Here is a 23,098-nt window from a genome sequence, read left to right on the forward strand (position 1 = left end):
AACATGTCGACCAACCAAAACAACTTCAAAATTGAATCTGAAAGGGAAGCGCTTGCTTTGAAGCACGAAATACAACAGCTGTTGGAAATGCTACTGGCGGAGTTCAACCAAGGTGTGTCTATATTATTATTTATGTTTCCATGATGGAAATCAACATGGAAGCAGTAACCTTCGTTTCTTCAGCTACAATCGGTAGGACGCGTTTCGAATATCCTAGAGGGAATGTCCAGCATGTTCACAGATTCGGGAATAACGTGTTTCAGGTGATCAATCATGGCACAGTGAATATGCATTGCATTTATATTAGCTTCAAATTCAGAACATCAAATGAAGAGATACCAAATGGTTAGCTTTAGTTCTCATATGAAGGATAGAGGACGCTTACGATTTACTGATTCAAAGTAATGTGTAGATTTTGGCACTATCTCCTTCAGGTAACTCAACTTAGATGGCACTTATACAGATGTACCAGTGAAGGTGATAATACGTAATCACATGATGCTCACAAAGTCAGATGTAGAATATTTCATGGAGCAATTGTAATGTTTCAGATATGGAATTAAATGTAACATATGGCCTAGATATTTATTTGTAAAGGCCTTCATTTATTACAAGTGTTAGTGATTGCTCAGATTGCATTGAACTTTTTATCAACCTTACGGGTGGACTATTGGTTGATGGGGGAACCCGGACATGATGCTGCATCCTGACTGCTCAATGTGGTTCGGGAACAATATGTAAAAGATAACTTGTATCAATGGAAACTGGGAGCGGGCTTGCCCGCGGGAGCTCTAGTGTCCAATATCATCAAGCCATTTGATTCTGTCCCCTTCTGTTCTGCGTACTTTTGAATGTTGATTTAGACTATCATGTCTTGAAAATTGTTTGTTTCAAGTTGACCATGGATGCACAAATTGAAAAAAGAGAATGATATCAACACGCCTATCAAACAAATCCTTCTCTGATTGAGAATGAAAGACAAAGGCTGCTTACATTTATGATCTGTATGAATACTTCTAAGCCATCATTCAAATCGTTGACTGGATCTAAGTCACTCAAGAAAAAAGAAATCTGCAAACAAAAGCAAATTAGAATCACTCGAAGAGCCCCATAATGGAGTCAGAAGATCTGCTAACTTGAAAAGTATACCAGTTTAGATGCAAGGATAGGAGTATTCAATTGGTTGGAGAAATCCGAGATGATGGCATCTCGCTTTCAATTTTCACCAAGCGGGATTCAGGTATGTATCGGATGGTTTGTGTGATTATGGGAAAGGAATATCTCTACACTACATTCTGATACAAATTGAGTGGGGATCACAGCGGTGTCGTTATTTCCGGACGGTTTTGAGGCAAGGGGTAAGGATGTGGCGGGTAAATTGCTGCATTTGAATATGGTGAATGCAAATGTATTCACAAAGATAGGTTTCTGCCCAGGTTCAGAACTGGAAAATCACACTAATGGTGGATTTTGTCCAGTTTTGTAAGCGAACCGTCTTTGGGATTAAATGTAATGATTCTTAATCTTGTGAACACGTAGATAACTATCATATCAAGTGGTCTGGTGGGTGCAAGATTGGTGGTGCTGAAAAAACGATTTGATGAGCGGAATGAGGACAAATTCGGGGTGAGACGCGTGGAAATCAGATTAAATCTGGTGAGCATGTAAACCTCCAATTTTGGAGTACTGATTGGGGGTTTAAGTGGGTTTTGCCAGCGAACGCGGTTTCCCTTTAACATTAATGATATTTTGTTCATCTAGGCAAGCAGGTCAGTATCGGAAACATATCCATGTTTTGCCTCAGTCTGCCAATCAATCTTCGCCATTGCCCTGAATATACATACATTGCAGGTATCATTCCTGGACCTAGTCAGCCAAACACAGTCCCACAGGACAGCGTTCTCAGGCCATTACTCGTGGAGTTGAACACGCTTTGGAAATCTGGAATACAAGTTGAAACACCAAGGCACCCTAACAGAAGGATTGTGTGATGTGTTGTTCTCACCACTGCCGGCATATTTGGCTCGGAGACAAACGTCCAAGGAGTCCTCGGACGGCGCCCCCGAGGAAAAGGGCACCCGAGGGTTAAATCCGAGGCAAATTTTGGCCCTGGCCTTTGCCTCCGATTAAATCCTTGGATGGGGGTTAACTTGGAGCCAGAATCCAAGGAATCCTTGGATTTTTGGCTCCAAGCCAAATTTGCTGGCTGTGCACGTTGACTTCAGATCTTCCAGCTTCCAAAAAGTTGCGGGATTTGGGAGTCATGCGTCCAATTTTTCCTGCACATACTGCTACATACCCAAACTGGATCTTCATGATACAGAAATCAAGAAATATGAAAAACAAACAAAAGAGAAACATACACGTGGATGACTAAGATGGAAACAAGCAACAACAAAGAAAACAAAAAATGAGCTCTTTTCAAAAAATAGTGTACAATGGGCTGGACTCAATGAACTTGAATATTGGGATCCTCCAAGAATGATCATCCTTGATTTAATGCATAATCTAGCCGGGATCTTAGAGTATCATGCACGTGATCTGATGGAGCTTGAAGAGCCTTTACTTAATAAAAAACTTCAGCAAGCCCAAAAAGAATATTGTAAAGATCAAATAGACACCACCAACATATTTACCTCGGATTACAAAATCCGAGGTATCCTCGGATGCAAAACCTCGGACAGAAGCTTCCCGAGGTTTTGATCCGAGGTAATTCTCAGGGCAAAAAAATACCTCGGGCAAAAACCTTGGACGAGGTCTGTCTGAGGATTTGCCTCCGATGATGCCTCGGATTTCTCAACCCGAGGCATCTATGCTGGCAGTGAGAGCTTGTAAGGTGTACACATGTAGGCGGACATTCATGGCTTTAGAGTATGGGATTAGTTAGGCGGGGATATACTTTCTTGCTCGAAGCCCGGTTCCAGATAGTCCTTACTCCTCAGAGAGCCTTCATCTGGACTTTCTGGAACCAGGTGAGCATATTTCTTTTATCAGCTTTCTTGTTGTTTTATTTCATTAGACTGTTACTGACTCCTCAGAGAGCCTTCATCTGGACTTACTGGAACCAGCTCGTAATTCATATAACGAGGTTCCAAGTTAATTGTCCGATTGTGCTCTCTCGAGAAGTCGTGCCGGATTCTCATCCGGACGCTAGTGAAGGTTCTCACAAGAACCTTAAAGTTATCACAATTTTTTTCAAACTATCTCACGTCATCTATTCGGTTGTATCCTTCGGGATAATCTGTCACTCCATTCACCCGGCTTCATTCTGTTTCCTGTCAACCCTGTTTTTTCCCCAGGTTTCTGTTCTGTCGCAATCTGCCATCTGTCAACTCTCCGTCTGTCAAGTACTGTCTTCGAAAGGATTGAAATCATCAATATCGGCATTAAAGTCCAATCGACGGACTTATCGAATGTTCGGGCCGGCTGCTCAGATACCAACCAATTACACTGACAATCCAGAAGCGGTAATCAGACAAGCCCGGAAAGAGAAAAAGAAAGAAGTAGCGACCACAGAGGATATACAAACCTCACCAGCGGGTCGACCACCGAACTTCCATTGGAGGCCTGAAGCCTCAGTGTCGGGATCGCCGGCAGCTCTGACTGACCGTATCGTTTACGCTTCTTCATTCTCGCATCCTACCGCATCAGACTCACCGAAGCTCAAATTCTCGCCGATTGATATATCACCCTCAGCTCCTGAGAAGACAGTCGTTGATTTGCACTTCAAGAAGCTACTTGGGGCTGATCGTACACCGCACCCACCGGGTTTTCTTCCTGCATTCACCCCACTACCTAAACCAACCACCACATCTACATCCGGACAGCCTCCACTCAGCGATCCGACGAATACCATGTCGAATCCAGAAGAGACTGAGATAATCCGTAATTTACGTTCCCAAGTGGCTAGCTTGGAAGTACAATCAGCGCAGCTCAACCAGTCTCGAGAGGAAACAGCTGAATTAAAGCAGCTCGTACGCGAGCTTTTGGCTGAACGAAGGCAAGCTCCACCTCCTAGGGACTCCGTCGCTGACACCGACCTGGGACAAGAAGACGCAACCCGTGTGACAGGTTCAAACACCTTCAGCCATTACGCGAATCAAACCCCAACGTCTCCAACTCCTATGGGACGTATTCAACAAACTTCACGTCCTGAGAATGTGTCAAGGGCTACCACTGAGCACGTTCAAAACGAGCAACCACCTGTGACCCACGCTACTCATCAACAAGTTAGCTGGGCTGAAGAAACTGGCGGCGCAAGAGGCTTCACCGAGATCTCACCCTGTTCAATCAACCCCGGCCGGTTTTAGGTCGTCATCAGCTCACCCTTCACCTTTAGCAACTCTGTACTCACCAGCGCCAAACCAATCCGCGACATCAGCTACCATTGATTGAGGAGGTCATCAATACCTCGCACCACCTCAACAGCCTGCAATTCCTGTAGGTCTCAGCTCTATGACGGCCGATCGTGTCAAGTTGAGCGATCTGCCTAAATTCACGGGCAAGTTCGGTAAACCTGCGGACCTTTTCCACTGGCGAAATCTCATCAAAGAGACGTTCGAAATCAAGAACCTTGTAGACGATCGGGAGAGATTGAAGTTTTTGGGGTCCTTGTTGAACGACGAAGAAATGTCATCATGGTATCAAGCTAATAAGGACGAGTCGAAGCGTCAGTCTTGGGAGGGTGCGATGGAAATGATGGCTATGGGTACTTTACCATTTGCCTGGCTGACGGACACCGAGAACGCCCTGCGACGACTGGAAATCAAATCTGGAGAAACGTTTGATCAGTATGTCAAACGAGCTCAGGCAATTCACCGACTTATCAAACCTTTCGGACAAGTCACTGATCGACACCTGGCACAACACATAACTTGGGGAGCGCCTCAACTAGTCAAGGATATGATAGAGAAAGACAAACTCTTATTGGCGCTGAATTTCTCCTTCCCAGTCTTCAAGGATGCAGCTGACGGCATCTACCGGTTCCTCACGAATAGCCGATTGATACCGGACTCATCTTCGAAATCGAGAGTTAGTTCAAGTGTGACAGCTTCTTCCCTTTCGGCATCTGGTGGTTCACGAGTGGCGCCCACTCCTAGACAACGCTCAGATGAGGAACGAGCGGACAACGCCTGGAGGTATCATGAGTACCTCAGAAGAACAGGTATCTGTGCAACTTGCAAGGAGAAATGCAACAATGCAAGCTGTACTCGACGAAACCCTTGTTTTCTATCGGTACCAGCCGATTTTAATCCTGGTCCAAGACCTCGTCGCACACCCCCTACGACGACTACACCAACAGCTGCTGGAGCTCCGACCCAAAGGCCAGCAGGTCGTCCAGCGCCGACACCAGCAGTATCCCGTGTCGCGGCTGTGGAGAACGTTTCCGACATGTTCACAGAAGACATCGCTGCGTATGAAGAAGCCGATCACTTTCAGGCTAGTCAAATAGAAGATCAGGCGGATGGTGAATTAGGGTGCGTACCTTCAAAATCTTTAGCACCCATCATCTTAGAGCCGATTTGCAATGGGAAAACGGTCCGTGCTCTTATTGATTCAGGAGCGGGCACAAATCTCTTATCCGACAAGACGGCGCGTGAATTACATATCCCGCGAAGGCCATTGGTGTCACCAGTCGAGGTACGCCTAGCTATTCCTACGGAAGGGGCTCCTTTGGTATTAAAAGACTTTGCCATGGCTAACCTGAAGTGCGAAAATCCCAGCACACGTTTCGGAGCGGTTTTCTTCAAACTGGCACCTTTAAGCTTGTCCTACGATATGATCCTGGGGTCGCCCTTCTTAACCAAATTCAAATTAGATATCTCGCTGCATCGAAGTTGTGTATTGCATATGCCAACCGGAAAGGTTTTTTATGAGAAAGAAATGCAATCAAAAATGAACAGAATCTTGTGTGCAATTGAGAACATTGACAAAATCTTTAAGGTGCAAGACTTAAGTGATTGTGAGGCCAAGGTCTTTGAAGACTTTGAGGATCTTTTCCCGGCAGAACTTCCTCCAGTGGAGGAAGAAGATGCGCCGGATGAAACTTTCCCGGAATGTTTACCGGATGTGAATAGACGTGTTAGACACAAGATCATTCTGACTGATCCAAATGTCACAATCAACGAGAAACAATACGGATATCCACGAAAATATCTGGATGCATGGAAAAAGCTTCTGGATCAGCATGTGAAAGCAGGACGACTTCGACAGTCTCAGAGCCAATATGCTTCTCCTTCGATGATAATACCGAAGAAGGACCCATCAGAGTTGCCAAGGTGGGTCTGTGACTATCGAACGTTGAACAAATATACAGTTAAGGACCGTTCCCCTCTACCAAATGTCGATGAAGCTGTGCGTCTGGTAGCGACAGGGAAAGTATGGTCTGTAGTGGATCAAATCAGTTCCTTCTTTCAAGATCGTATGAGGGAGGAGGACATTCCGCTGACGGCAGTAAAGACTCCTTGGGGCCTGTATGAATGGGTAGTAATGCCAATGGGACTTACCAACGGCCCGGCTACGCATCAGGCACGAAATGAGGAGATTCTGGGTGATTTGATAGGAAAAATCTGTGTTGTCTATATTGACGACATTGTGATTTTCTCACAAACGGTAGAAGGACATGAAATTCATTTACGTCAAGTTTTGGAACGGTTGCGCACTGCTAAGTTATACTGCTCAGTCAAGAAAAGCAAACTCTTCAGGAAAGAAATTAAATTCTTAGGTCATCAAATCAGTGAAGCAGGTATTTGTCCTGATGATGAAAAAGTCAAAAAAATTTCAAAATGGTCTTCGCCAACCACCTCGAAGCAACTTCTCAAGTTCTTAGGCACCGTCCAATGGATGAAGAAGTTCATTGACGGACTTTCACACTATGTTGGTACCTTGTCCCCATTAACAAGTACGTCTTTGAAGAGCAAACCATTCCAATGGGGGAAAGCTGAAGAAACGGCTTTCAACAACATCAAGAGATTAATCACGACACTCCCAGTCCTCCGCAATCTCGATTATGATTCAAATGAGCCGCTCTGGCTGTTCACGGACGCCAGCGGGAATGGGCTGGGCGCAGCTCTATTTCAAGGTCTCGAATGGGAGACCGCTTCGCCAATTGCGTATGAAAGTCGGACGATGAACCCGGCTAAGAAGAACTAATAGGTTCATGAGCAAGAGCTGTTAGCAGTTATCAACGCGCTGAACAAATGGCGGCTGTTGCTATTGGGTATGCGCGTGAACGTGATGTCAGACCATCACTCTTTAACGACTCTTCTCACGCAACGTAACCTCAGCAGGCGTCAGGCCCGTTGGCTTGAGACCTTGTCGCAATTTGACTTAAACTTCCGTTATCTCAAAGGGGAAGATAACTCAGTCGCGGATGCGCTCTCACGACGCGAAGACATAGCTGCTTATGAAGTGCGAGGCCGATTGAGGGAAGCTGAGATACATGCAATTCGGGAGGGTTATACTCAAGACGCTTTCTGCAAAAAATTACAGAAAGTTTTGCCTTTACAAGAAGACTGCCTCATCAAAGAGGACCTCATGTACCTGGATGGCCGGTTGGTGGTTCCTAATTACAAGGGGTTGCGCCAGGACTTCATTAATCAAGCGCACACTGCTTTAGGTCATTTAGGTGTACAGAAAACATTGGCGCGAGTAAGGACTACTTTCTTTTGGCCAAGTATGGCTAAAGATGTGGAGGAGCAACTGCGTTCCTGTGACTCGTGTCAGCGTAACAAGGCTCGAACAACATCCACAACCGGCAAATTACAGAGCACCGCAGTGCCTCATCAACCAATGCAATCAATAGCTATCGACTTTATTGGTCCCTTCCCAAAGGTTTCAGGATATGACATGATACTTTCTTGCACCTGTAGACTCACAGGTTTTGTACGTCTGATACCAGCTTCGCAGCGGGATACAGCGGAACGGTCGGCAACCAGGTTATTTGCAGCTTGGTCGTCGATATTTGGCTTACCTGAGTCCGTCATTGGAGATCGAGACATAGCCTGGACCTCCAAGTTTTGGCAACACCTGCACGAACTTCTAGGAGTCCGCATCCAGCTGTCGACGTCTTACCATCCACAAGCCGATGGGCAAAGTGAACGGTCTAACAAAACTGTGGGTCAGATTTTGAGGCACTTCGCGGGTGAGAAACACGGAAGGTGGTTGAATTCCTTGCCTTCGGCCGAGTTTGCTATCAATTCCGCCGTTAATTCATCTACCGGTGTCTCGCCGTTTCACTTTGTTTATGGACGAATCCCGCGATTGTTTCCTATTCAAAGTCCGTCAGAGGCCGACAATGACGATGTGAAGCACTGGATTGAGCGCAGGGAGTCTGAGTGGGCTACGTGGAGGGATCGTCTGTGGTGTAGTCGTGTGGAGCAGGCCTTGCAGTACAATCAGCGTCGCCGCGAAGGAACACCTTTTCTTGTAGGTGACTGGGTCATGATTGACAGTACTGATCGTCAGCAGGTTGTAGGAGGCAAAGGACGTCCAACAAAGAAGCTCCGGGCGCGCTATGACGGACCTTACGAAGTTCAAGAGGTACTGAATGCCGGTCGAGATTTCCGTCTACAACTTCAACCGGAGGATTCGACACATCCTATTTTTCACATCTCGAAACTGAAACTATACCATGGAAGAGGTGTCGACGTGGCAGTTAGTACGATTGCAGCCGTCAGCACGGTTTCGTCAGTTCGGAAAACAACCCCTTACGGTCCTGGACAGGAGCCCTTGGGGCATGCTACGAAACGTGACGAGGGGGTGTGCAATTATTGCGCTAACACCCCCGCAAGTGAGTTTGATAATTCTCTAGATTCTTGTAGTAACGACGCAGTTGGCAAGCTTTGTTTCTTCCAAAATAACAGAACCTTAAGCGAGAATCACGGGGTACAGCGACGAATGGTGGAAGACGAGGGTTGTTGCAGTTACGATAGTGACTTTGTCACGGCCGAAAACAACCTCTTAGGACCAGGACCTGGATGCCTTTGAGGCAAGCGAGGACGTTGACAAGGGGGTGTGCATTATTATGCGCCAGCACCCCCGCAAGTGAGTTTGATAAATTTTCTTTGAAAGATTTTAAGTGAAGCGGCTGGCAAGCAGAATTCTCTCCTAAATAACAGATTCTGCGGCGACATACGGGATGACCATCATTCACTTTTCCAGTGGGACAAGCTTCAAGAGGAAATATTCATAAAAAAATCAAATTACTTCAAGACACAAGACTCAAGTTTCAAGGCACGACGATTCATCAATTCATGTTTTACTTTTCACGATTCAGATGAGATTTTACAATGACTATAATGAATCCCTTCAAGATTACAATCTTCACATAAATTTTCTTTTCCGTTTTTTACTTTTCTTACGATTTGCTATTTCACTTTATTCAATTTAACTCAATTTTTTTTTCTATTTCTCAGGGACGCGTTATGGTCACAATTTAACAGGGCGAGTTATGCCATTTTCGCTTTTTTTTTCTTTTGTGTGTGTTTGTGGTGATTAGACTTTTGTTTTTAGGAGGGAAGGGTGTAAGGTGTACACATGTAGGCGGACATTCATGGCTTTAGAGTATGGGATTAGTTAGGCGGGGATATACTTTCTTGCTCGAAGCCCGGTTCCAGATAGTCCTTACTCCTCAGAGAGCCTTCATCTGGACTTTCTGGAACCAGGTGAGCATATTTCTTTTATCAGCTTTCTTGTTGTTTTATTTCATTAGACTGTTACTGACTCCTCAGAGAGCCTTCATCTGGACTTTCTGGAACCAGCTTGTAATTCATATAACGAGGTTCCAAGTTAATTGTCCAATCGTGCTCTCTCGAGAAGTCGTGCCGGATTCTCATCCGGACGCTAGTGAAGGTTCTCACAAGAACCTTACAGAGCTACAGACCAAAATCAAAGAGAAGAAAACTCAAAGACACAATCAGAAGTTAAAAGAAGAGTTAGATGAGCTTGCAGGGGAATCAGAGGACTTTGACATCACAATGGAGATTGAGGGAATTGAAATAGAGGCAGAGAATGTTGAAGATGTTGACATAATGGATTTAGAGAAGGAAAATCATTTTTTTTGTAGCCTTTCAAACCAAAACATCAGCATAACCAATGCTCCAATGGAGGATGGAACAAGCTCCAACTCAAGCTTCCATCCAGAAGATGATCATGATACTCTTTTGGGTGATAGCTATATTGACAATGATGATGATAGCGAGATTGAAGTTTCAGACGGAGAAAATACTTTTGAAACATCTGAAGAGCCTGAAGATGCAAAGCAAGCCCTGAAAAATTTGAAGAACTTACAAACTGCCATGAGCCAAGTCATTTTACCGGCCTGGATAGCCAAACCGCCACACAATTTTGGGAATCCTTCACACAGAAAGCTCAAGTTTGATACATGGTTCAAGATATTTCAAATTTTTCTCCCACTAGTTGCTGCCGAGATTTGGGATCCAAAAACCTCACCTGCCAAATTTGAGAATATTCAGGATCTTGTGGCAATAACAAGACTCCTCACAAGCAAAAGACAAAGTAGCAAGCATTCCGATGCTCTACGCCACTTCCTTCCCAAGTATGTCAAAGAAATTCAAGGTATATACAAGCACTGTGAGGTGAAACCAAACCACCACTATTCTCTACACTATCAGGATATCATTGATTACTCAGGCCCATCTGCAAGCTTAACAGCTTGGGCCGCAGAGTGCATCAATCATCTACTGGCAAAGGTTTGGACAAATAAACAAATGGGTTGGTTTTTCTATTTTATGTATAGTAAATCTACTTGTGCACAATACTTACCATTCAACCAATTATGATAGCTACCACAAGTACGACTATGATCAAGGAAGTTGTGCGGCGCAACAAACTTTGTCTACTTCTCAAAACTTCCTCCCAGATGCAGCCTGGTATTTTGAAGGACACCTTCAAAACTTTGTTGCCTTTTGCTTCAACTTTGAAACTCTCTTCTGTAGATACCAAAACCAACCCGCGGCCAACCAAAAAGCTTGACCGTGATTTGTATCTGACATTCTATAAGATGTGTTGTGGCTTGGATCATTATAAATGGCAAGACACAGGCCAATGCCCTCTTAACTTTGATCTTCCTATCTTGAGTCCACAGGCAACTCTCCATATCAGCTTACCTTGGAATGGAAAACAAATTTCCATCTCCAAGCATCATGAGGGTAACAGTTTAGTCCAAGTGAATAATCCCCTTGACGGTAGAAAATACTTTGGCTCAATTTTTATCATCTTCACTCACACTCTGACTGATTATCAACACACTAAAACTGACAGCTATCTAGGTATAAATGTCTTTCCAGAGCTTTCTGCAAAAGATTGTGCATTCTCGCCGTATCTTTCCCATCAATTTTCTCAATCTAATATACATTTAAAATATGACAAAGACCTTTCAAAGTTGTTGATCTGCAGAGTGACCAATATAATCAGTCATGTTGCAATCCATTGGTAAGCTCCAGGCACTTACAGTATCTCTAAAGGCACTGTGGCCATTGTTGATCTTGATGATATCATGGTGTTGTGAATCACACTTGTATTTACAGTCATGTAAAGCTTTATAAGAACTCAAGATTATCCACTTCAATTTGATATTTTTCGGTCTCCTTTATGCTTTACAAGTAAAGCACCCCAATCCCATTAAAGCATCAGTTAAGTTATCAGAAGCTTTGATTGTAAGTATGAATCTACAAGCTCCAGTCATGGCCAACAATTTGATTGCTCAAAAAGCATGATGAAAGTGTCTAGGCCTTAAATCTAGACTCTTCTGGGATTATGATCAAGCTTGGGATACAATTTTTGAATCTCATGTTCACGGTTGTAGCTCCTTTTTACAATTCTTCCAAAAGCAATCTAATCACAGAGGATCACATTGAGGCAAATTCAATTGCATAATTGGTGAGAAATAGATGTGAACAGAGGACTCGGTAAGAAATAGACATGATAAAGGGAGAAACAGAATCATAATTTCTTCTCAACAATTGTAGTTACGCTTTTATGATTCTAAAAATGCCATCTGAATCAAAAAAATCAAATTGAAATGAATTCAATTGCATTGATAAGAAATACATCAAAAGAAGGCAGAAACATAATCCCATGTGAACAGAGACAGGTGGTTTAGGAGTCAAGTTGATGATACCTTCAAAAGTATCAAGTCCATCGATTTGAGATGTTGAAAGGAATATTGAAGCAAAGCTTGGATAGCAAAGCTGTATCAAATGTAGTCAAAACTTTTACACTTTCTGATGGACAACCTGAAGCATTGGTGTGACTCTTTCTCATTTTGAACTCGCTGAAACTACAATCGTTCTGAGTTTATAACATTATTTTCAAATTCATAAGCACTACTCATCAAGCAAGAATCAAAAACAAGATGATCATAGATACTTGCACATCACATTGTTTGATTAGATTGGAATGGTTGAGTCGGTGGGTATTGATGGGTCAGGGTTTGTGAAGGATGTTGTGGTTGATTATAGTGTTTCATACTGGTGGGAGTACCCTGTTTGATTGCTGATGAAAATTGATATTCAATTGAGAGCAGACACTGTTCATTATGTAGTTTGAGGCATTCAGATTCCAATTCTTCATGTGCAGCCACAAATGCAGAGTTGATCCCATCTTTCTCAGCTTAAACAACTGCATCAATACGCTCTTTTTCAGCTATTACTGAAGCATTGATATGATCTTTCTCTTTTTCAATTATTTCTTTCTCAGCTATGACTGCAGCATTTATCTGATCTTTCTCCTTTTCATAATTTCATTCTTTTTCAGCCTTCAACTCTTCTTTCTCAGCTGCCATCCGGTCCTTTTCAATAAATAAGAGTTTTTGTTCCTCTGCCATTGTTGAAATAAGTCAATCTTTCTCTGTCTCAATAGCCTTTCACATCAGATCTCTCTCAGCGTCAAATTGCTTGTCAAGATTTGACTTGTATCCCATTGTAATCAATGAAAGTCGTTGATCCATGATTGCTTCCTGGAATTGCAAAGCAATATGAAGTTCCTCGACCTTGGCTGTAGTATCCAAGGTGGGTGAGCTTGGACTTGCATCCAAGGCAACTTGTGTGTCGGTGTCAATGTGCAAGGTCAAGTAGAGAGTCAGTGCTTTTAAAGCAGATGAAGGGGGTCCTACTTCAGGGATGAGATTGCCACCAGAGCTGGATGTGAATTTAGAATTATCAAACTTTACTCAGTGGTTATGCTGGTTCATGTTTACGTGTGTCATTTCTATTCTTGAGCTGATAAATCAGATCTAAAGCTGAATCTGGAGCAGCGTGAGATGAAACAGAGGAAAGGTTTAGATTGATTTCATCAAAGAGAAGAAAGAGAGAAAAGACAAGAGAAAAAGATGTGGATCCTACCTGGAGCAGCGTGAGATGAAACAGAGGAAAGGTGAAGAAAGAAAACACCTTTCCTGATGCTGCTCCAGTGGGATTATATAGTGAACATCTGTAGAACTATCACACGACTAACATGTTGTAAAGCACAGCGGAAATCAAATGAGAAAGTCTCGCAGGACTGTAGAGACTAGGTGTAGTCGACGTAGGACAGTTGTAGACATATTTGATATTCACATATTTGATATGTCACATATGACAATGAAGAAAGACGATTAGTCACGCAGGACTGTAAGACTTATCTCAACACCCCCCCTTGCGTGCAACATGAAAGAGAGAAATAAAAGAAAATGAGAAAATTGAAAACAAACAAATGCATTAACCAATAACATGTTTAAGTAAGAAGAAAGAAAGAAAAAAAAGAGTGTAAAGGAAAATATAGAAAGAAAATCAAACTATGCCAAAACGTTCTCGGTGAGATTGTAACAGAACACGCCCTAGAGGCTTGGTGAGCATGTCTGCGAGCATGTCTTTTGATGCGACATGGAGTACGGAGATGGAATTATCGGCTACACATTCGCGCACAAAGTGATAGCGAGTGTGAATGTGTTTGGTGCGGGAGTGGTGTTGTGGGTTCTTGGCTAGGGCCTCGGCACCCTCGTTATCAACGTGTAGAGGGATGGACGAGGAAGGCAGGACACCTAGTTCAGTGAGTAGATTACCTAGGCATAACCCTTCTCGACAAGAATCGGACAGGGCTTTGTATTCGGCCTCGGTGCTTGAGAGAGAAACAGTGGCTTGCTTTCGTGAACGCCAAGATATTGGTCCACTGCCCCATCGATAGGTGTAGCCTGTGGTAGATCGACGATCATGTCGGTCTTCTGCCCAATCGGAGTCGGAGTAACCTGATATGGATGCGTCACCACCTAGCTGAAGAGAGAGATCTGACGTTGTGACTAGGTAACTGAGAACCCTGAGACCTGCCTTCCAATGGGCTTCAGAGGGGTCCTTGAGGAATTGGGACAGGCGACTGATTGAGAATGAGATGTCGGCACGAGTACATTGTGCGACCCACAGCAGAGCACCGATAAGACTCTGGTAATGACCTGGAGAGACTGCTTCATCAGCACGTCGTGGAAGAAGATCTTTGAACGAACTGTCTGTCGGGGTATGGACTTTGATAACCGAGCCAGTGAGAAATTTATCACGAAGTTCCATGATGTAGTGCGTCTGATTGATAAAGCAGAGATTCTTTGACAGGTCACGTCGGATATTGAGAGATAGGAAATGGTGTAATTCTTTGTTTGAACCAATGTCAAAGTGAGATGAAAGTTGAGCAATGAAGTTGTTGACAAAGCTGTCTGGACCTACAACTGAGAGATCGTCAACATGAACAGTTATGAGACCCTGTACCTTGCCGTTAACAAGTTCGAAGTAGAGAGTGGGGTCATGACGCGATTGAGTGAGACCAAGTGAAATGAGCACTTTATGGAGTTCGAGATTCCATTGGCAAGGAGATTGTTTGAGACCGTATATAGAGCGAGTCACTTCACAAACCCAGTCCGGATAGTCTGGATCTTCATATCCAGGAGGCTGAGTCATGTAGACCGGTTCGTCAAGATGACCGTTCAGGAAGGCAGTTTTGATGTTGACCTGTCGACCACTCCATTTTTGAGAGGCCATCATTGAAAGGACAAGTCGAAGAGTCTCAAGACGAGTGGTTGGTGCGAATACTTCGTTGTAGTCGATACCTTCTACTTGAGAATATCCCATGGCCACCAGTCGGGCTTTCAGTTTGAGAATAGATTTATCAACGCGTCTTTTGACTTTAAATACCCATTTCGACCTTATAATTTTTCTTTTATCAGGTCGTGGCACTAGCTTCCATGTGGACATTCCGAGAAGAGATGAGAATTCGTCATTCGCAGCCTTAAGCCATCTGTCTTTGTTTGGAGACCGTAGTAATTGCTTCCACGTCTTAGGTGTGTCCGAAACATCATCACCAGCTGGATGAGCTGAGTTGACAAAGTTTCCTAGTCGATCTGGTTGAGCTCAATTTCTACCGGATCGTCTGGGAGCTGGTGGTGGAGTTGCAGGTTGTTCAACAATGGGTGAGACTGGTGGTGAAAGAGTGGACTCGTCGCTGACATGAGGTATTGGAGACTGTATCGGTTGCGTAGCAGGACGTGGAGGCGTACTTTGAACACATGGTATTTTAGACTTGGACGGATTTCGATGAGGGGGCGTTGACGGTCTTCTACAAGGTACAATGGGTATAGAAGGAGTAGGTCGAGGTGGATTGTTAGGTAAAGATGGAAAATCAGATGGTGATAAAGGAGGAACGGAAGATACGGGAGAAGTTGCAGATTCTGGAGTTATAACTCTTGTAGGCGTTACAGGAAGATCTTGAAACATAGATGGTGAGATTGGACGACGTGCCGGATTATGTATAGAAGTTGACAAGCGACGGTGTTTCATAGATGGGAGAGGAGACGTTTGAGTAGGCCATGGTATCTGTGCCTCACGACGCTTGATGACTGGTTGCAACTTCTTTTCAAGACTTGGAAATAAATCATTGTTGAATAACACATCACATGACTTCACAACTTTCGCGCTGGAGATATCCCAGACATTGTATCCATTCCCGTCAGGAAGATACGAGAGAAAAATTGCACGACTCCCCTTGGGATCAAGCTTCTTCCGATTAGCCTCCGGGATCTTGTAGTACACCTCACAACCAAATGGATGACATCTTGAGGGATCAATGGGAGCAATGGATACTAGAGATGAAGGGGATACAAATCCTGAGGGTGTGTAGCAGGGAATTGAGTTTAAAGAGTGAGCAAGAAATCTGAGAGCATCTACCCAGTATGACTTCGAGAGACCAGAGCTGGCTAACGAGCATCTGATATGGTTGCAAATCGTTCGATTTGTTCTTTCAGAAACTCCATTCAATTGAGGCGAGTGAGGTGGTCCGGGATCGTGATCAATCCCAGCTTCCGATAGGTATGATTTGAACTCATTTGAAAGATATTCACCGCCATTGTCGGTCCTTAGCTTCTTAATGGTGGATGAGAGACGAAGTTCAAATTTTGCACAAAAGGCTTTAAAACAGGCAAATGTATCGCTTTTCAATTTCATTGGATAAATGATTGTAAATTTAGAGTAATCATCTATAAAAGTTACAAAGTACTTATAACCTTCTCGAGAAGAAACTTCAAAGCTGCATACATCTGAGTGAATCAGTTCACCAATTGATGTGGCACGATATTCTGCTCTTGACTTGAACGAGTGACGAGACATCTTTGATTCTACGCAAGTTGAACACCTCTGCACTTCTATCTCATCTAACACGCTTGGAATTATATTGTGTTTCTTGAGAAAAGTCTTTAGTGGTTTAAGACCTATGTGACCAAGAGTGTTAAGCCAGTCGAGAAGAGACCTATTAGTTTTGCTAACTGAAGTTGAGTTGGAGTAAGGAGTATGTACCTTGGAAGGGATATAATAAAGATTACCTCGTCGATACCCTATTCCTAGGGGCTCGGTGAGGTTTATATCATCAGACTTGAAGAAAGAGCATGATGATTTGTCGAAGACAACTTTAAATCCATCATCACACAGAGAAGAAACAGAAAGTAAAGGCTCTTGAAGACCTGGGACAAGTAAAGATCGATGATGATGAAGAGTAGATGACATCAGTAAACCGACTATGCCGGAGTGAGTAGACTTGATGTAGGACGCATCAGCCAGTTGAATCTTTTTGTTCGACGACTCCAATTCGGTCAAAGCGGATTTGTCGGGAGTCATAGTAAGAGAACAACCGGAATCAATGTTCCAGTCAAAGGAGGTTGAGACACTATTGGCTGTTAAAACTCTAGCGGACTTTGCTTGAACAGTTTCGGTTCCGTCTTGAGAGTTATCTTCATCATCACTAAATTCTAAGGTGACGACAGAGGTCTTGCCCGCCTTGGTCGATTGGCGATTAGGTCGGCTGGAAGATGAGTGTCTACCACCTCGATTAGATGATGAGGAGCCACGGGACGAGTTCTGGCGGACCCAACAGTTTTCGACGTCGTGGTTGGTTCGCTCGCAGTGAGTACAGAATTTAGTATTTCGACGTTGTCCCTGATTTGAGCGATTATTGTTATTGAAAGTTCGATTGTTGGCGTAGGCTCGTGCTGCAACCAAGTCCGATGGAGAGATCAAGTCAGAAGAGGTTTTTCGTCTGGTGGCTTCGTTTTTGAGCGCTTTGATCACGGTAGCGGAGTCAACGGTCGTGCGTTGCATGAGCGGAGTTATAACCGGTAACCAGTCAAGAGGAAGGGATGTAAGAATGGAGGTGGTGTAGATATCATCTACTGTAAGAGGTGCTTCAGTTGTGATGAGTGAGTCGAGGCGTTCATAGATTTTATGGAGAGAGTTGATGTGGGCATCGATATCGCTCCCTTCCATACGAGTGGTGATTAGTTTGTGGAGTAGATGCATCCTTCCACCAGTGGACGAGTCTTCGTGAGCAACTCGAAGCGCTTTCCACATACCGGCAGCATCCCTTTGATGAGGTTTGATGTACTTAAGATTACCATCCTCAATGGATCGCGAGATGAGTGTACAAGCTTTGGTATTGTCGTCATCCCAGTTATTGGATCTGTCCTTGACGGCAATAGGTTGGAGAACGTAGCCCAGTTTGGCTGCATCGAGGGCGAGTTCCACCTTGAATTCCCAATCGTGATAATTGGAATCTTCACTAGGTGGGCGAAGAGACGTGATACCAGAGAGACGGATCTCTTTATCATCGGTGTTCGAGGAAGCCATGGGAAGATTTACTATCTTCATTCACCTTCGGACCTTTCCGAGACGAAGGATGAAGAATAGTAAAAAAAATTGAATAGAAGAAGATTAAGGTTGTGATTGAGTTGGTAGAGTATTCGAGATAGAGTTTCAGGCGGTAGCCGATGGGCTCATAACCTCTTGAGCTGATAAATCAGATCTAAAGCTGAATCTGGAGCAGCGTGAGATGAAACAGAGGAAAGGTTTAGATTGATTTCATCAAAGAGAAGAAAGAGAGAAAAGACAAGAGAAAAAGATGTGGATCCTACCTGGAGCAGCGTGAGATGAAACAGAGGAAAGGTGAAGAAAGAAAACACCTTTCCTGATGCTGCTCCAGTGGGATTATATAGTGAACATCTGTAGAACTATCACACGACTAACATGTTGTAAAGCACAGCGGAAATCAAATGAGAAAGTCTCGCAGGACTGTAGAGACTAGGTGTAGTCGACGTAGGACAGTTGTAGACATATTTGATATTCACATATTTGATATGTCACATATGACAATGAAGAAAGACGATTAGTCACGCAGGACTGTAAGACTTATCTCAACATCTATGTCACTATCATCTTCATCTACACTGTTGATGTGATCAGATTGGGAAATATGAGAGTCTTCATTGCTAAGTGAGGCAAGCGATTCGTCTGTGCTGTAGTCTATCATGTTTTCTGGCTGAGGGAAGACACTTTTGATGTCTTGATCAAGTGACGGAAGACAGGCATTTTTTTCCTTGTAGCGAAGTAGCATAAGAGAAAGCAAGATTGATTTAAATTCTTCACTGTAAAGGTCCAAAGGGAGGCCTTCAGGTACGTTTTGAAAATCTTGATGAGGGGAAGCCACATAAGATATTGGGATTTGCAGAACTGCGAGTAATAAACCCATCGTTCTTTTTGAATTTGGCAACCAATTCGGATCTCAACCTCTTCAACTTTGCCCATAAACATACAGTTTTTCCTTCTAAATACTGATGCAATTTTGCGGTGAACCCCACATTCTTTCAAGAATTCTCAATACTTGGTGAGCCGCTGAGATAATTGAGACAAAACACGTAGTCAGCATCAGCAGAAAAAAAGATCAAGTCTAACTCACATTTTCTTTTTCTTTTCTACCTTCATTCATTTTGTAACAATCTTGAAATACAAGTGGATTACTTATCTGAGCCTTGTACCCAGCTCGAAGAGTTTTGGATGCACAAAAGACCATGGCAACAAGTTGAATAGTTTCACAATACTTTTTGAGTCTATCAAGGCCATACTCCTTTGTATTAACAGCAAGCTCAAATGTTTTGAGGAATAATTGAACACTAATTTGATAAAAAGCATCATCAAAATTCCCATCCCAATCAAATGTGAAACGGTCAAGACCCCATCAATGTAGTGTCATATCTAAGGTATTGTAATACGTGTCACTGATACGGTTAGTGATTCACAGAAGCAGATTGGCTGGCAGAAGGCATGGTCCGAGATTGTCTGGGAAGTCGGATTCTGCATACTGATCCTCCAAAACAAGTCTTTCAGAGGAGGTTGGTGGAGGTGGGATTGGGCTTGTTGCATTGGGGCGGCACATGAGTACTCAAAGATGCAGGTGTGTGATTAGCTATGTTCCAGGATTTTCACCACCAGCAAGCCATTCTTGAACTTGGGTTTGATGGAAGATTATGCAAACAAACTCACATTTGATTGTTTAATTTCCAAAGTGTCTACGGTCTTGAGATAATCCTGTTTCAGGATTTCCTTCTTCATTTCAACACTGGAGTTTTGACAGTGTGATCCACTTTTTCCTTTATGGCGTGGGGATGATTTTGATTTTGATTTTTTTTGTTTTGATCTCTTCTTTGAATCATCTCTAAAGGAGTTCCAGTGGAGGGTGTTGGTGATCTACCCTTTGGGTGATATTGGGATGATCCTTTCTGGGGCATGGTGAAAGAGTTGAGATAGAAGTGTATACTAAAGATCTACCATGGACAAGTGGATGGCAGCTGGATGAATCTTTGAAAGGGTTTTTTTTAAAATGTTTGTTTGTATTTACTTACATACAACATATCATATATATATTGCACTATGTGAAAGGGACTGGACATATGTAATATGTATCACATAATTATTCATATGTAATGAATAGGCAGGTGCCAGCAGAGCCTGAGGGTAACCTGCAAACGTAATGTGAACGTGTTGCAAACGAAACCCGTGATTGGAGGAAGTTGCGGACTCATACACCGCAACTTTGCTCAATTGGGTTTCAAACTTATAATTTCACGCTGTGGTGAACAGATTCGACTTGAGCTCAGCATTATTTATAGCTGAAGCTCAAGGTTGGCTGCTCATACTATTCTACGGTTATTAAATTTTTCAACTCATCATCACGATTGTATTGAGGCTCAGAAGACTAAGAATTCAATAAAATGAAACAACAAAATTAATTTTTTATTCAGTTTGTATATCGATATTTTTTTTACAAATCATAAAAGATCACATAAATCGAAAGGAAATTAAATTTTATATATTTGAATTGAAGTAAAGACAAGAAAAATAAAAAAATTAAATAAATAAATTAAATTAATCAACCTAAGAAACAAGTTCAAATCAAAGACGAGATGAGAATACAAGAGCAAGCAAAGATAAAGGAATAGGCAGTGAGGGGGTGAGAGTAATGAGGCAATGAAAGTTTTTAGTTTAAATCGAATTGTGTGAGGTGGAGATCGATTGATGGGTACGTAGAAAGACAATCGAGAAAAGAGATGAATAAATTAGATGAATAGGAGTCAGTATAAGGTTAAAAGAAGAGGATTGGTCGAGAGAAGAACTCACGCTTAAAGGAAAGAAAGTTGAAGTGGGAATTGAATTGTGTGAGGTGGAGATCGATCAATGGATATCTAGAAAGGGTGATCAAGGCAAGAAAGGAATAAATTAAAAGGATAAGTGTCAGTAAAACTCTAAAAAAGAAGAAACGTGATTGAGAGAATAACTTACAGTTGAAGGTTAAAGTCAAAATATGTGAAAGAGATAAGAGCAAGATCAAGATTGAGTGCTGGAATCGAAGATAAGAGCACGATAGGGGTAAATTGCTTCGATAAACTGCAAAAAGAGGACTGTGGGAAGATTTGAAGGGTGTGGGTCTTTTTGAGTGAGATTCGGTTCAATTGGGGAAGATTCGGATCCTAGGAAGGAAAGAAATAGGTAAAATAAAATGGGGTAGAGATTAGAAAAGGTTGAAAAGGGAGAACAGTAAAGAGGAGAACTTACTCGAGGTGAAAATTGGAGATCAAAGGACGAAGCGAGTGGGGGAAAAGAGAGTGGGTAGTTGAAGAAGATGCATGGGAGCTGGAGGTGGAGAAAGCAAAGGGAAGGTTAAAGATAAATAGGAAAGAGAAGTGAAAGACTCACCTCGAATTTGAAAGTTGGGATCGAGATCGGAAGGAAAGGTTGAAGGGAAGTGGAGACAAGCTGGATGGTGTTAGCAGGGTCAGTTGGGCAAGAAAATTGGTGGAAAACTTAAAGAATCGATGGGAAAGTAAAAATGAGGTGACGAGATCGAGAGAAGTTAGTAAAAGGATGATCAGGAAGAATGAAAGGTACGTACCAGTCAATAGAAACCTAAACGAAAATCCAATGGGAATCCGGGTTGCGATCGGAGATGAAATCAACGTCGGAAAGGATGAGGAGGTGATCGAAAGGGGTTCTAAAAAGGAGGATCTGTCTTGTTTTTTTTGGGGGTCTTGTGTGGGTTCGTGTCAAAAAGAATACAGAAAAAGAAATCCTTATTATTTTTTTTAGTGATCAAGGATTGAAATTGTTTTGTGTTAAAGTGTTAGGAGCTGAATATTGAAGTCTTGGTTTTTTCAAGTGTTCTGGTTATGAGATTTGTGTGTTAGTCTTCTCTAAACGTTCATTGTACAAGTAGTTCTAGAAAGTCTTTTTTGAAAAAGTTAAGCAAAAGAAAGAAAAGGAAGTGTTAGTATTAATCACTCGATCCAATCAAAGTTATCTAGTTACGTTCCTTTTTTATTTTTTTGATCATCAAAAGAAAGAAAGATAAAAGGTAGAAACAAACGTACCTTTGCTGCTGTTTGGATTATTGCTTAACATTGTAGTCTTGAATAGTGGTGTTGTGGCATTGTAGTGTTTTCTTTTGAGTGGTATTGCTGAGCTGGGCAAGAGTTCAATTAGTTATTTTTATTTTTTTATTTTTTATTACTACATTTCACATTACGTGAAAGGTCTTTCTTCAGGGCCAACCCGGATCCTTGGTTCAAACCCCTTATAGGTCTTAGATAGTTTTTTTTAGAATTTTATTTTTTTTAGTGTAGTCCTGCTAAAAATTATACTTGGGTTTGGAAAATTTTATTTCCTTCCTCCTATCCCTTTGCTCGTCATAAATTATCTAGGTTTTATTTTGTTCAAATATCAAATTTATTTTTTTACGCGTAGTAAGAATTACAATAAAACTAGAATTCAACATAGTTTTACAACACAACCTTGTGTAGTATTGTGTGGTATATCATTGTAATCCGCCAGATCTTGAAGTTCCTTAGATATATCAGAATAGGGTTACGTGTTGGACTTGTGAAGGTAGAAAGTTGTTAGAGAGTTGTTTCCTTTTTTTTTCTTTTTTTTTTGAACTTCAAGGCTATCAGAGGTCAGAGAAGGGTGTGATGATAGTATAACTGAGATTGAAGCATAAGGATACAACAGTCTGAGCGTGTGGGACTAAATCTAACAGTCTCCTCTATAAAAGCATATCCTAATATGAGGTTATAACACTACTCCCCCTTTACATCCCACTCCCCCTTGCTGAGCTGATGCCTTGTCCACGGGCTAGCATTAAAAAACCCCTGTAGGTAAAAAGCATTGCCCTCACTTTAACCGCCTTGTCCTTCTGTAGTCTTGATCTGCCGTTGGGTATAACTGCATTACAGTATTAGTGTGAGGTC

General features: G+C 42.6%; 3 protein-coding genes across 3 annotated transcripts; 2 read left to right on the forward strand and 1 right to left on the reverse strand.

Moving 5' to 3' along the window:
* Positions 1-3,854: 3,854 nt before the first annotated feature.
* On the forward strand, positions 3,855-4,310 carry MELLADRAFT_66625 (uncharacterized protein; the record flags this gene model as incomplete). Its single annotated transcript, XM_007414562.1, has 1 exon — positions 3,855-4,310. The coding sequence occupies one exon, from the start codon at positions 3,855-3,857 to the stop codon at positions 4,308-4,310; it is 456 nt and encodes a 151-aa protein (XP_007414624.1).
* Positions 4,311-9,977: 5,667 nt separating this feature from the next.
* Positions 9,978-10,995, forward strand: MELLADRAFT_66626 (uncharacterized protein; the record flags this gene model as incomplete). The annotated part of the gene is made up of 2 exons (XM_007414563.1): positions 9,978-10,518; positions 10,760-10,995. The coding sequence occupies 2 exons, from the start codon at positions 9,978-9,980 to the stop codon at positions 10,993-10,995; spliced, it is 777 nt and encodes a 258-aa protein (XP_007414625.1).
* A 7,975-nt stretch (positions 10,996-18,970) lies between these two features.
* Positions 18,971-20,086, reverse strand: MELLADRAFT_110490 (uncharacterized protein; the record flags this gene model as incomplete). The annotated part of the gene is made up of 3 exons (XM_007414577.1): positions 18,971-19,132; positions 19,258-19,471; positions 19,917-20,086. The coding sequence occupies 3 exons, from the start codon at positions 20,084-20,086 to the stop codon at positions 18,971-18,973; spliced, it is 546 nt and encodes a 181-aa protein (XP_007414639.1).
* Positions 20,087-23,098: the final 3,012 nt, after the last annotated feature.

This window comes from Melampsora larici-populina, assembly GCF_000204055.1.
Source record: "Melampsora larici-populina 98AG31 unplaced genomic scaffold MELLAscaffold_44, whole genome shotgun sequence".
Taxonomy (NCBI): Eukaryota; Fungi; Basidiomycota; class Pucciniomycetes; order Pucciniales; family Melampsoraceae; genus Melampsora; species Melampsora laricis-populina.